The sequence below is a fragment of the Myotis daubentonii genome, chromosome 7 (genome assembly GCF_963259705.1).
Source record: "Myotis daubentonii chromosome 7, mMyoDau2.1, whole genome shotgun sequence".
NCBI lineage: Eukaryota > Metazoa > Chordata > Mammalia > Chiroptera > Vespertilionidae > Myotis > Myotis daubentonii.
In genome coordinates this window covers 36,116,955-36,131,438 of record NC_081846.1, presented here as the reverse complement: position 1 = coordinate 36,131,438, position 14,484 = coordinate 36,116,955, and the positions used below count along the sequence as shown (strand labels likewise).

The 14,484-nt window shown below is 52.8% G+C and overlaps 1 protein-coding gene across 19 annotated transcripts in view; it reads left to right on the top strand.

Annotated features, from left to right (window-relative positions):
* Positions 1-14,484, top strand: part of HDAC4 (histone deacetylase 4) — a 239,045-nt gene that overhangs the window by 195,181 nt on the left and 29,380 nt on the right. For 15 of the 19 annotated variants that reach the window (XM_059703760.1, XM_059703772.1, XM_059703754.1 and 12 more), the window contains 5 exons: positions 491-624; positions 4,296-4,416; positions 6,810-6,856; positions 10,390-10,497; positions 12,536-12,591. In XM_059703760.1, the coding sequence (XP_059559743.1) occupies positions 491-624; positions 4,296-4,416; positions 6,810-6,856; positions 10,390-10,497; positions 12,536-12,591 (466 nt within the window). Of the gene's footprint in view, positions 1-490; positions 625-4,295; positions 4,417-6,809; positions 6,857-10,389; positions 10,498-12,535; positions 12,593-14,143; positions 14,195-14,484 lie in introns of all 19 variants that reach the window. The other 4 variants (XM_059703768.1, XM_059703766.1, XM_059703759.1 and 1 more) reach the window with 2 other exon arrangements.

Here is a 14,484-nt window from a genome sequence, read left to right as displayed (position 1 = left end):
TCCACTAGGACTGCTTAAAAGAGAGGTTGGTCCCTGGCAGATAGACTTGGCTATTTAGACCAAAATCTCATTTCTGGAAGTTGCCATGGTCCTCTGCAACATGAATGCCACACAGCATTAATGCTGGAGATTGGAGTCCTAGGCGGGGCCTCCTTTTCGTGTCTTTTTCCTTTGCCTGCTCCCACTGGGCAGGGCACCACACCCCAGAGGTGTTGTCGGCTCGATTCTGGGCAGGTGTGCACCAAAGCCATTGCCCAGTTCACCCTCTCAACCTCTCCTTAGTTTTCGTTTCTATGAACTGCAGTTGAGGGGTTCTGATGAACTTTGATTTTTCTAATGAGTCGTCCCTGCAAGATGGGACATGATGTGAGCCTCTGTCCACTTCTATGGAAGTGGTGGTTTGCCACAAGATGGTAGCTTTCTGGGCTGGTGGTGGGAAGCCTGCTGGTGGTGGGAAGCCTCAGAGGGTCTCACCACTGCCTCCCTGCAGGCCTGGTGTACGACACACTGATGCTGAAGCACCAGTGCACCTGTGGGAACAGCAACAGCCACCCCGAGCACGCCGGCAGGATCCAGAGCATCTGGTCTCGGCTGCAGGAGACGGGCCTCCGAGGCAAATGCGAGGTAAGGCTGCCCGGAGCAGCAGGGAGGGTGGCCCACACAGCCTGCAGGAATCCGGTGTGGAGTGTGGGACCCTGCGGGGAGGGGCCCTGTGAGCATTTCCATGATAAGGACTGGCAGCTTGGGATATTCAGGCCTGCCTTCTGGAAGATGACCAGGGCTGTTTTCCTAAAAGCCCAAGGCCTCCTGAAGGAAGGCTCACCTCTGTCCTGCACCCTGGTCCCTCTGTACCCGCTGGTCCCCTGCATGCCCTGGTCCACCTGCACTCAGTCCCCCTGCATCCCTCTGTCCCCCTGCACCCCTCTTGTCTCTCTGCACCCCCTGGTCCCTCTGTACCCCTCTGTCCTGTACCCTCATCACACACTGCTCCACTCTCTCCCGGCACACTGTTGCTGAAGCCCCTTATTTTCCGTCTGGTCATTCCCCTGGAGGAACCATTCTGAGGCTATTCTCCCATCAGCTCCCAGGATGCATGCAGGCCACCCTCCAGCAGGAACTAGAGAAACAGGGAAACGAGCCCTGTTGCTTTTCGGTCAGTGTCCTCTCACTTAACATTCCTGAAGCTTCTCCCAGTATGTGGAAAGTGTCAGGTCTGAGGTACCCCTCAGAATCCAAGTTCCCATGGGGCTGTGAATGGTGTGGGAATTTGAGTCACAGTCTGGTCCTGTCTGGTCTGGTTGGAATTTGATTCACGATCATAGCGGCCCCACCCTCTCTGAGTGAAGTGAGAGGGTTCCAGCTGGTCCTCGGTCTCCTCACTGCCTGGGATAGTGAAGGCCAGTCTCACTCTCAGACAAGGAGGGCCCCCACCTCCTGGCCCATCAGGGCCTGGGATTCCAGTCTCTGCCCACACATGGCTGCAGTGGTCCCCGGCCTGTGAGGACAGGAAGGCTCTGCTGAGTAACATGAAGGACGGTCTTTCATCCTGCTGATGGGGAAAATGTTTTCATGGAGCGACCCAACTCATGCTCTTTGCCCTGGAGTGCAGCCATCATGAAGGAGTGTAGCTCTCAGGAAGGCCTTGCAATTAGTGGGTGCATGAAGAGGGGCCCAGGCTCAGGGACACCTCACAGTCCTGTCTATGGAGTGGGGCTAGCGGCACCCAACTCCCAGGATACTCCAGGACAATGGCCCCGGTCCCCAAGTACCCATTAAGTGGGACACCTGCTGTGTCTCTCACACATTGGGAACCCCACAACACCAGGGATGGGACATGCTGCACTGCAGAGTGACTCTGGGAAGCTAGGGCCCTGCAGTTGATGACAAACTGTCCGTATCTGTGCATCACAGCCCAAGCCACCTGGGCCACAGCTGGGGCAGGCTTGTCACAGAAAGCCAGCACATCCAGGACCCTGCTGAGCCCCCCTCAAGTCCCTTCACTTCCCTACTCAAGTCCTCCCACTTCATTCCAGTCCCCCTTCCCTTCTCGAGTCCCCCTGTCCCCCACTCAAATTCCCTCACTTTCCCACTCAAGTCCCCCCATTTCCCCACTTGAGCCCCCCACCCCGCTTTCCCATTCGAGTCCCCCCTTGACTCCCTCCTCCTCCTCTTCCTCCTCCTCCAGAAGCTGGAATGTTTAGGAACTTTAGTTCCCCATCTTTTGCAGTTTTTGACGTGATTTTTGGAGGGAAATGGGGCACAAAGGTCCGGTCCAGAATCCTGTCCTCTAGTGCCCTGGGGAGGACCTTGACCACTAGTGAGGAATGGAGCTTGGCACCTGTTCTGGGTTGCCAGAACTCACCACTAGAGGGCAGCATCGCCTCTGCAGACACAGCTGTAACCTGTTTCTCCTCCTGCAGACCACCCTGGCCCTGCTCCTCCTCCATAGGGCTGCTGGGGAATCTGAAATCCCCACGACCAGCTTCCTGTCCCTCCCTCCTTGTCCCCAAGAGGGTCAAGGAGGCCAGAGGTCTCTGCAGTGGTTTCTCAGCCAGGAAAGCCAATACGGCAAGGTGGGGTGAGACATGAAACGCAGAAGAATAAAGCTTCAACCCTCTTCCACCTTCTTTGGCACCATAGGGGGTGCCCACCTGTTCTCGCTGATGACTGCAATGGGTCCCCAGACCTGCAGGACTCGGGTACCAAGGAGGGGAGGGGCCTGTGGTTCATGAGTCAGACCCGAGTCAGCACGATGGTCTAGAGGAGACTGGGTGGAAACATGTGGCCTCCACACAGCACTCATTCAGGGACCCGGGTGGGCTGTGCACCTTGAACTGCACCTCTTGGCTCAGAGTGATGTGTGGTCACTCAGCCCAAGGGAGTACAGTGTCCCTGTCACCACCCCTTACACCTGGCTCCCAGCACAGTCCCCTGGATGGCAGAGTACATGGCCTCGCACTGGACACGTTTATAGGAGTTGACCCCTGATAGGAGAAGTTAGAGGGACTTCCCAGGATCCCAGGCGTCCTAGCCAGGGCCCCTCGCTCTAGGCCAGCCGTGGGCAAACTACGGCCCGCGGGCAGGATCCGGCCTGTTTGAAATGAATAAAACTAAAAAAAAAAAAGACCGTACCCTTTTATGTAATGATGTTTACTTTGAATTTATATTAGTTCACACACACACTCCATCCATGCTTTTGTTCCGGCCCTCCGGTCCAGTTTAAGAACCCATTGTGGCCCTCGAGTCAGAACGTTTGCCCACCCCTGGTCTAGGCAGATGACTGTGGGGGTGTCCATTGGGTGGGCCTCCCTGCTCGAGCTGCTGCGTCGGATTTGGCATGGTGCTGAAAGAGGAGTGAGTGGATCTTTCCTGGGAGCTTATTCTCCTCCACGCTGAGGCTGGGCCATCAATGAGGCAGTCACAGGCCGCTTATAGCCAGCTCCCTCTGCTTTTGCCTCCTGCTTCAGCACGGTCTCTAGAGGAGCTGCCCTATTCTGAGTAGTTCCAGATCACCCCAGAGGTTTCAGGAGCAGGAGAAGCTGCTGGCCTGGCTCTGTGCTCAGGAGTGTCACACTGTCTGGCAGCCCAGGGTGTCCCCAGACCACCACCACCAGGGCCTCTGGCTGTGTTCTGACTCTCAGAAACCACTGTAGTGTAAAATGTCAACTTTAATCTCATCTCATAAACCAACCCCTCCTGCTACAAGATCAAGGAAATGTAACTCAACTAAAGAACAGTAATTTTTATGTTAATTTCTGGGGAAATCTGAAAACAGCACTGGAGTCTTGATTTGGGTAATTTCTAAACCAAAGAAAAATACAGATGGAGAGGCGTGGATGGAGATCCAAGGCCGATCTCAGGTTTCTCTGGGCTCCCCAGAAGGTTGCTTCTTTCCGGCACTGGGTAGTGCTCAGGGACGCGGGCCCCAGCCTCCTCTCAGGGAGAACTCAGGAGGCAGCCCCACTGCCCCTGGCAAATCCTCTGTTTTTAGTCCAGACCCTGGCAGTGGGGAAGTAGAGTAGTAATTTGATGCCAGATCATTTGTGTGACAGTGAAGGTTAAAGCATTGAAGGCTGGAATTGTCTTTTTAAACATTTTTCAGTTACAATTAAAGTAAGCCCTCCCTGGAAATTTAAGAAACATTGTGTAGGGTGAGGTTTGCTTTGTATTTTGCAATAACCAAATAACTCTCTGCTCCTGCATGTATACAGTTCAGTTTCCTCTGGGTGGTGGTTTTCCCTTGAACCTGAGCCCACTCGGTCAATATGAGTGACCTCTCCCTTGTGTCCCCACAGTGCATCCGAGGACGGAAGGCCACCCTGGAGGAGCTGCAGACTGTGCATTCGGAGGCACACACCCTACTCTACGGCACGAACCCCCTCAACAGGCAGAAACTGGACAGTAAGAAACGTCTAGGTATTCTGAGGCCTTCCTAACTTTACTGCCCGAGGCTGTTTCCAGCCCTGTGCTCACTCAAGGCGGCTCTGTACCTGGTCACAGGAGGACATCCCATCCTTGGCCCTTGAGGCTATGGCTAAGACAGTGAGTGTCACCCACCAGGCTCTGCCCAGGCAGCCAGGCAGGGAGAGGCCTTCTCTGTAGGGCCTGCATCCAGTTCTAAGGTGAGGTGCTGGAGGAGGAGTTTTTACCCTGTGTATCTAGTGGGGTTCCAAGTCTTGATTGTGTCCATCTGTTGTGTACAGTGTGGGAACCACTGGTTTCACAGAATCTGAGACAGCAGAGGTTAGATGCTCGAGCTCCCAGCCTGCCACCTGCCCTCACCTGCAAGGAGCCTGGTCTGAGCCCTGCCCAATGCTCTGCTGTCCTGAACCCTGTTCCCCATGATGCCTTGGGAGCCCTGGGGAAAGTTGATGTCAGGGTGTGGACCAAAGATTCCCTCCACTGTCATGGCCTGGGAGCCGTCAGCCCACAGAGGCACTTTTGTTCTCTGCTTTGTTCTTGCTACTTAACTCAGTTTTTCAAAGCTCAGCTCTTGTGGTTTAAGATATGACATAGGAGGTAGAACCATAGTAAAAGTGTGGGAACCATTGGCCAGGAGCAGGGGAGAGGTTCCTGGTCCCTGTGGAGGAGGGTGTGGATGTGGTCTCCGTCACAGGATGTTTGTGACGTAGACTATACATGTACATCATGTACACCCTTCATGTGAGTGATCCTGCTACTCACCCCAAAAAAGCAACTGTGTCTCTCAGCTCTGGGGGTGTTTGGGGTGAACAGGGCCCTCATCCCGGAGTCGTGCAGAGGGTCCTAGGCAGAGGGCAGGGAAGTCTGAGCCAAGGTAGGAGACAAAGGCTCCGGAGGGACACATGGCTTGTGGAGGGCTGGAAGCTAGAGCTGCGGTGCAGAGAAGGGTGGAGCATGTCCAGAAATGAGCCAGCATTGTAGGGCCAGAGGAAAGGACATCTAGCCTGGGGCCAGGAAGGGTTTGGGAGAAAGGAGCCTTAAGAGATGAGGACAGTGGACAGTGGGGAGAGGGTAAGTGGCCTCAGCAGGAGGGACTGACCGAGGAGGCTACATGCAGAAGACAGCCACACAGCGTGACCAGCAGTGCCCAATCCCCGGATCCTCCAGGAAGTGTCACTACTTGAGCACAGGTCTCGCTGCCTGGAGAGTCTCCTCCTCCTATGGTCCTGCTGCCACAGCACGAACCAGTAACCCCAACTCCAGCCGCAGGGAGGTCTCTAGTCGCAGGGCAGCGTCAAGTGTGTGCAGTTTGCATCCATGATACTATAAATCACTCTACTTTTTCTTTTCTGCTAAACTTTGTGTTTTAAAATCTGTTCATGTGGCTGTGAGGACACCTGATTGGTTTCCTTCTCACCATTTGGGATCTACTTTAATCTGAGGGTTGTCCTCACCAGGACACGCCACTGTCGTCAGTCTGAGTGTCCCAGACATAGTAATAGCTGGTGATTATCTCAGGTATTAACTTAACCCTAATTAGGTGTTTAAACATGGCTGGGTGGCTTCTCTTCCTCTTCTAATTAAATCCACAAATTCCTGAGTCCCGTGCAAGACCTGTGTAGCGGATGTGCAGGGACAGCTTGGCTGGGCTGCAGTGCACTCTGGACTCGAGGGGACTGGTCGGTCACCCTCCTAGCTGTTCCTGGAAGTCAGGGGGTCGTCTTCTGACGGCAGTGACCTGGAAAGGGCTGGGGAGGCTTGCTCCTGTGTTCTGGGGCTGGGCAGGCCTTCCCAGATGGTCAACTTCATGCACCATCCAAGTGAACTTCAAACATTTGTCAGCGGGGAGGGGTCTGTCTTTATTCACATTCTAGAAAGATCCCTCTTGTCTGAATGGCTCATTATATTCCAGCTCCTTTCCCTGTTTACAGCTGGGGGGCTGCTGGGTCCTTGGGACTTAACCCAGCGTTAGGGCCATCAGTGAAGCTCTCTGTGGATCCAGGTCAGGTCTGTTCTTGGGATTTAACCCAACATTAGGGTGGCAGTGAGGCTCACCATGGAGCCAGGTCAGATCAGATGACTGAGGTTTGCTCAGACACAGCCTTCAGGAGCATGGGGCTGTGCCACGCAAGGTGCACAAGCTCTGGCTGGAAGCAAAGCCCACCCGTGGGTGCCTTCCCTGCCTTAAGGAAGGTCCCGTAAGCCCAGGACCCACTGCCCACCAGGTGCCACCCAGCGTAGAGGTACAGTTCTATCTTTGAAACTAGGTTGCCCTCAGTTGGGATGTATGATGGTACCCACGCCTTTCAGGAACCCGCAGCATTTCCAGAGTCCATGCTGTGCCCTGTGACCTTGGCCCTCTGACCTTGGCTCTTCTTCTCTTGCAGGCTCGCTGACGTCCATATTTGTCAGGCTGCCCTGTGGCGGTGTCGGGGTAAGTATTTCTTTAATGTGTAAATAATGTCCTGTTTGTTCTCAGGGTCCCAGTGGTCACAGAAACCGCCGCCTCGCTCTCTGCCGAGTGGATAATGGCTGCCAGGTGTTTTCCATAAACGGGCTGGCAGCCGGGCTGCCCTGCCGCTCACACGTGTGGCTTCAAAGGCCCCGTGAGCCTGTGAGCATTTGATGGCACCTTCCTGGGGAGGGTCGTCTGGCACCATGGCTTGCCTTAGGAAACGGGATCGGTTGTGCGGGCTGGTCTCCTAGCTGCAGAGCAAGGTCTGCTCGTCCCGACTCAGGTGGTGAAAATCTTTATCCCAATGTTCAAACCCAAGCCCCAGTGAAGCTTGGACTGCAGAAGCCTGATGTTTAAGGGCCATTGAAGTTCCAGAAGCTGCCAGCTTGCTGTGTTCACTGCTTGTCCAACTCTGACATGCTTTTAAGCAGATCAGATCAGGTCAGGGAGACACTTATGGGGCCCCGAGTTTTAATGTGGGCACTGAACTAGGTGGACTTTCTGGTATGGGTGTCAGCCTCCCTTGGTTCAGGGAAGGGGGGTCTCCCCAGCCAAAGCCTCTTGAATTAAGAAGGGGCTCCTGGCCCCCACTCACTCGGATGAGGGAGGGCAGGGGCAGGAACAGAGCTGCAGTTTGAAAGTGAGACCGGGCCTCCTGGCGATCTGCTGGCCACGAGGTCCCAGCGACCCGGGAAATGGCCGAGTGGACAACAAAGCCGTCGGGCTGGAACTGCGCAGCGGCAGGGTGTGCGTGTAATTACGGAGCTCAGGGAGAAGCCCAAGGTCTGGATTCTGTTATGGAAATGAAACAAAATTGTTTTCTTCCTGAGTCTTTACAAAAATCGCTGCTTTGAAAATTATCCCGTCAGAAAGCGAATCAGCGGCATTTATTCATCCACCACCAAGCCCTCCTAGAGTTGTTTTATTCTGAATTATAAGTAGGCTGCAATCTCTTAATTCGGGGCAAATTTCTGGCCAGACTTGAAAAGGTTTGGATTCGCACAGCCCTGCAGCTAGCACGGGGCAAGGCAGGACTTACAATTTACAAATGAAAGCTGAGTGGGACCTTGAGCTGGGTGCCCCTCCCCAGTGTGAGTCCAGACCTAACCGCAGGCTGACCAGAGCCCAGCTCACACCCAGGCACAAGAGGCCCCCAAGCTCGGGGACAAAAGTCCCAGCACATGGACTGGTAGAGGGGAGCCTGTGGGATAATTAGGAGTGAACCGCAGGGTGTCTCTTTCCATTGTTTCCATAATTACCTGTGTTGCTGGTGCAGCACAGTCCTCCTGGGCCTCAGCTTCTCCTTCCAGCACCAGGGTCCAGCCGACCTTAGGAGCCCAAGTGTGGGTGGGAACATCAGGAAGCAGAGAGAGGCTGCTCACTTTAAGTTAGCATCTAGGTGTATAACTATTCTTCCTTAACTGTATTACATAGAGGCTAAGGTGATTTACCTCTTCTCAACCCGGTAAAAGAAACTGCTTTGCTCACCTCCTGGTTATTACAGGTTTCCCTTAGTGAGGACTTGGTGAGGCCCCCCCCCCCCCCCCCCCCCGGCAGGCCCTGGTGCTGAGTCCCGTGCCCGTGCTCTGCACTCCTAAAGGGCCACCTCGTCTGTCCCCCAGTCTCTGTGGAAAGTCTTCTGCATCCACTCTGTTCTTTGCGTGCAGTGGGTCCTGTCCTGAATTAACAGGCACATTGCTGCCTCGCTCTAAGCAGGGTCACCTCCTGACAGGGCCACTTGTCCAGGCTGCACTCCTTCCCCAGGACCTCATGCTTCTGGAACTCGGGGCTGAGGGCTGACCATTCCAGGTTTATCCACAGTCTAGTGGCCAGCAGCTGGAGGGCCAGCCCTGAAGTAGTGAAAGGTCCTGGTATCCTACTGTGGGGCTGGGGGCTGTTGTTGGCTCTGGGTAGGATGGTACAGGACCCAGGGTGAGCAGGGGGAGAGCAGGGACCTTCGAAGTACGTGGTGTGTGAGTTCACTCCCTCCCCATACTGTGTTACTTGGCCCTAAAGCCCAAATCTTCGCCTGTAGAGAGAAATAACCTGAGTGGTTTTGCCCAAACTGCCTTCGGTCCTCAGAGGAGCAGCCTTGGGGCTGGCCTGCCCATGAAAGTGTCACCCTCCTGAAGGCATAGGCAGCGGTTGGCCACCCCCACTGGCTGTCGGTCAAGGGCTGTCACCTTTGATTTTAGTGAGGTGTTTCTGCAGCCAGGACTGGGTGCAGATGGTTGTGTGAACGGACCGTCCGAGGACAGCAGAGCAGTGTGCCCTAGCACGGAAGCCGGGCTTTGGAAGTTGAATATCAAAGCTGGGAGAGTTGGGGAAGCGCACAGCATTCCTTTGACATTTGGAAACTATTTAGAGAACATAGAAGTTTGGTCATTGGGAAGAATAACCCTCAAGAAGTAGCACTCATCAGGCAGTGGCTCAAACCCCTCAGAAATGTACTTTATTTTAAATCATCTGGCTTTGAAGATACAAGCTTCAAGGCTTCCTTGAAAGAAGTTCATCCACCCGCATGAATAGTCAGTGTTGTAATCAGGTGGGCAAGAGCCTGTGTATCAGGACACACCTGCCGGGGGGGCAGGCACAGTTTTGGCAGCAACATCTCAGTAGTGTGCAGCTGCCTGGGCCTCCGTCTCAGGAGTCCCAAAGCATTCAGCGCTCGGAGGAAATGAATTTGGAGAGGAGGGTCCTCATATAGACTTGCAGACACTATATTAAAGATAAACAATCATGTTACTGCACACCTTCTCAGAATCTTCGCTGGGCTGTGTCCCAAAACAGGACATGCAGTGTGTGCGGCCAAGGCAATGTGGATGGGGCACAGCGCCTAGGGGCTCTGTGCTTAATCCTGTCCCACTCTCCCCCGTTCTACAAGGAGACACTCTTCACAGAACTGAGGCCTGCCTCTGCCTCCTTCTCTCCCAGCCTTAAAAAATCTAATAGGCCTTAATAAATAAACCAATACACACAAAGAAGTTCCTGACACGTCTGCACACAGTGGCCGTGAACAGGCAGACATGCCATCACCTGGGCAGAGCGTGGTGCACAGTCCACCAGGATGTTCCGGGAGACCTTCACTCCCCTCACCCCCATTCCATGCCTCCATTCCTATAGAACTTATCAAGTATTTGGTGCTTCTAATTAAATTCTGCACAAAACAAGGCCATAATTTGGAAAGACCTCTAATTCTTCTCACATATCATTTTGCTAATTGTTAGTTTAACTCGACTGCAGTTGTAGTAAAAACAAACAGGAACTGACCAGGCAACCTTGACATCTGTACTCAGCTTTCAATGTGTCGGAGCAGCTGAGAATACAGTGACACTCCAGCAAGGGCAAACCCAGACACACGGGTGTTGGTGCAGTCACTGTTCTTTTCTTACTTAGTATTTTTGGCATGCCTCTGAAAAGCGGTAAGGTATGTTCTGTAATTGGTGAGGAAGAGACAGGCTCTGGGACAAGAGCCCACGGCAAGGTCTCACTGTTGAGTGTTGTTTCCACAGGTGGACAGTGACACCATATGGAACGAGGTGCACTCATCGGGGGCAGCCCGCCTGGCTGTGGGCTGTGTGGTGGAGCTGGTCTTCAAGGTGGCCACAGGGGAGCTGAAGGTCAGTGAGCATGCGGCAGAGATGGGGTCCTAGCAGGAAACCGGCCTGGACATTTCCAGGAGAGGGGGAGAAAACAGCCACTGCGACTCCCCCTCTACACAGGCACAATGAGGCGCAAAGGGGGGACCCTGTTCTGTCAACAGCTGTGAATCAAGAGGAACATTTCCTACATCTGTATAAACAATTACCTAGCTGTCCTCAGAGGTATGGGTCCTCAAGCACTTTATAGTCTTAGAAAGTATTGGAGCTCCCCAAAAACTCTTGTGTGTGTAAGTTGTGTCATCAGCATGGACCATATTAGAGATGAAGCCGAGAAAGTTTAAAAACATTTATAAATATCTGTATGGCTCCGTAGGTCAGCTGGGTTCTCATAGCTACTTCTGTGTGCTCTCTGGCGACATGCTATTTTGGTTGAAGTACATGAAGAAAGTCAGCCTCACACAGACACAGAATTGGGGAAAAGGGGTATTTCAGTAGCTTTTTGAGGTAATTGTGGATATTCTTTGATGCCACACCAAAATTCAACAAGTGGAAATCTCTTGAATTTAGTTGCAATGTGGCACCTGAAACAGTCAGTGAGCTGTAATTCTTACATGAAAATCCATGGGCCTGTCTTGCACATTGAATAGATCCCGTGTCTACACGTGACCTGTGTAACACTGGTCATTTGGAAATATGGGCTCATTGGGTGATGCATGTCTTTCCAGCCTTGCCCGTCTCACTGCACAGTCAACACTCAGGACTGTCTTCTGAGTGCCAGGAGGAGTGGTCAATCCAGGTTCCCGAACGTTGGCTCATTTTCACTGAACACTCAGATCTTAGCACGAAGGCTACCACTGAGTGCACTTTCCCTGAGGACAGCTCACTTGGTTTATTTTTGAGGAAGTCCTAGTCACTGCTTTTGAGGAAAACTGGTGCTCCTGCGGGGAGCAGCCAGGCTCAGGTCAGCGGCAGAACTGCTCACACAGCCTCACGCTTCTCGACATGGGACAGGCTTGTGTTCAGGGTCGAGAGTTGATGACATTGATAAGTTTACTGCTTCAGTGAGAACATTTTGCCTTTTCCCCTGCAAATGTGTGGCAAAAATCGCACTTCATGTGGGTGCCTGAGTTCCTGCTATGACACTCTCAGTGGGCCCACCAGTGCATCCACACAATGGCCAGCACGGTAGGAAAGGTTAAGGTCATTATGACAGCTGCCCCTGGAGGGGCACGGGGTGCCCAGGGTCTGTGGTCTGCACTCTTAACACCACTGCACAGAGTCTGTGTGCAGGGAGATGGGTCTGTCTACTGAGTGTATAGACTGACCACACAGCTTCCTGTTGCTGGTGAGACCAAGAGTTGCTCATGGAGACTATTTTTATAGTGTATACATTCTGTTCAGTGCACACATCCTATACAATGTATACATCCTGTGCAGTGTATACATTGTACATGTATACAGCAGCTACAGAGTGTCTTTAAAGTAGGTGGTTTTTTAAAGCCTACCTAACCTAGAGGTTCTAACAGAAGGCAGGGGTGTGCAGCTCCCAGCTTCTGAGATATTTCTTCAAGGTGCTGATGGGCTTGTTTTCCACGTGGCCCATTCCCCTGTATACTGAGCTGCAGTGATAATGTCAGACCTTCACGTCAAGGCCAAACTGGGACATGACATCTGCCCCACAGCCGAGCCCCTTCTATTTCATCTACACCCAGGGACCCCGTCAGGTTGCTTCCTGGAGAGTCCTGAACTAAGGGTTCTCTCCAGCCCTCCCAGAATCTCACACTGAGCAGTGTCCACCCTGGCAAGCAGGCCAGCAAAGGTAGAAAGTCAGGGATGACTTTCCCTTAGTGACCACAAATCGCCTGTAGACTAGCCATCTCAGCAATGCTGCAGTCAGCCCTTTATCCTGTTCCTGCCTATGCCCTGGGTTCCGCATAAATCCACATCCTCAAGTGTCCTCTGAGTCTGCTAACCATTCAGTTTGTATGATTTTCTCACTGACGTGAAACCAATCTTTCCTCCCTATTTTCCCCCACATGTCTGGTATTGTGTGTAGAATGGCTTTGCCGTGGTCCGCCCTCCAGGACATCACGCAGAGGAGAGCACGCCCATGTAAGTAGACACATGGGCCCTGCAGGTGGGGGAGGGGCTGGTGTCTGACTCCTTAAAGGACTGAAGTTGCCACCTGCCAAACCTCCTGTGATGTGGAATGTGCTTGCATGTCTTCCACACCAAGTGTCCCCGATCTAGCATGAGTAACTAACCGAGCAGCTCTGTAGTCAAAGGTCAACTTTATTGATGGTTGTGATGAAAAGGTGAATCGGAGAATGGAAAGGAAGGAAAGGAACCCACAGAATTAGTCTAGACAAGTCAGTTGTTACGTGTGCTGCAAAAAATTGAGAGAGAAAGCTTACATTGTATAGACGAGTCCATGAGGCCCGTCCTTGTTACTGAGCATTCAGGGTCAAACCCTCCACTTGTTTTCAGTATGACCTCTCAGGTAACTGCTCACAGTATGGTGATGATGAAGCTGAAGGCTCCGGGTTATGACCTCACGGCCCGCTCCCTGGACTTTGTTCTGGGTTCAGATTCCCCTGGCTGTGCGCCTCTGAGGCGGTGGCTGAGGTGGTGCATGTGATGTATGGATTGTCCAATCCATCGTGTTCGTGGAGAGCCAGTGACTGGTGCGCACTCACCTGGGGCAAGGTCACAAGGACTCACTCAGCCTCAGGTGTTGTGCAGAGTGCCTCTGCTGCCTGCAGGGTGAGGTGCTCTCACTGGGCTAGGAAACCACCCCAGTGAACACGGTGGCCTCCCCTGGCCAGGAGACACCCCAGGTGAGTTAGGAGGAGGTGATGTTGGGGCTGTGCCTTGAAGAATGAGTCATGGTATGTCACCTGGCAGACAGCACTGTCAGGTGGAGCCAGGAAGGGCAGGGAGGGCAACGCCCTCATAAAGCCACTAGACCACAGTGGGACCACAGACTAATCCGTGATACCCAAAGGACCTCCTGACATTTCAAATCCGGAGTAAGGGAGTCAGAGCAGAGTTTCAGAAGGAATCATCTTTGTGTAGGAAGAAGGAGGTGGATATGGGTTGGAGTATTTGCAGCCTCACCTGAGAAGTTGCTGGCTGCCCCATGGTCCAGAGCACTCACTCCAAGCCACCTGGGAGCAGGGCCTTGTCTCAGTGCTCAGAGTGACTTCTAGCTTGAATCTCAGTGTTGGATATTCTGAGTAGTAAACCCAAATGACTGCAATGGGTGACAGAGAGGTGTTTTCAGGGCAGTTTCTCCGCCGTGCACCGAGCTGTAGCCGCATGTCCTAGGGGGCGGCTCCCAGACTGCAGCCTGGATTCCAGCAGCAAAACAGCAGGCCACCCGGTTCTGTGGGAATTCCACAAAAACAGATTTAGACTGAGAAGACTTTCATTTTTACCTGGATCACTTTCTTAGGTTTTCTTGCTCTCTTGAATAAGACTCTGGAATTACAGTCAGTCAGTGGGGTGCCTGTATACATCATTATCGTATGTCTTAGAACGTGGAAAGATTGGCAGTGAGCAGCTAAACTAGGTCACACGTCTGTGTTCTGTGGCCCATGGTGTCTCTTGAGAGGCCAGTAAGAGCGAGATGTTGGTACAAAATGAAATGGATTTTCTTACAGGGGAGCCTGGCCGTCTGCACACAGGAGACTGGTCTGTCAATCATAAGCATCAAGTAAGGTTCTCAAACTGCTTGATTAGAAACTGTACATTCACCAGACCCTCTTAATTCTTGATGGTTCTGTTGAAGTTACGTAAAAACTGATCTAGCTCTGGGCAGTGGTGGCTCGGTTGGGCGTCATCTGTGCACTGAATGGTGGCCCTTTTGATTCCTGGGCAGGGCACTTACCCAGGTTGTGGGTTCGCTCCCCAGTATGGGGTTGTGCAGGAGGCAACTCATGGATGTTTACCTCTCTCATCTATTGTTTCTCCCTCTCTCTTCTCTCTCTCTAAAAAATCTCAACA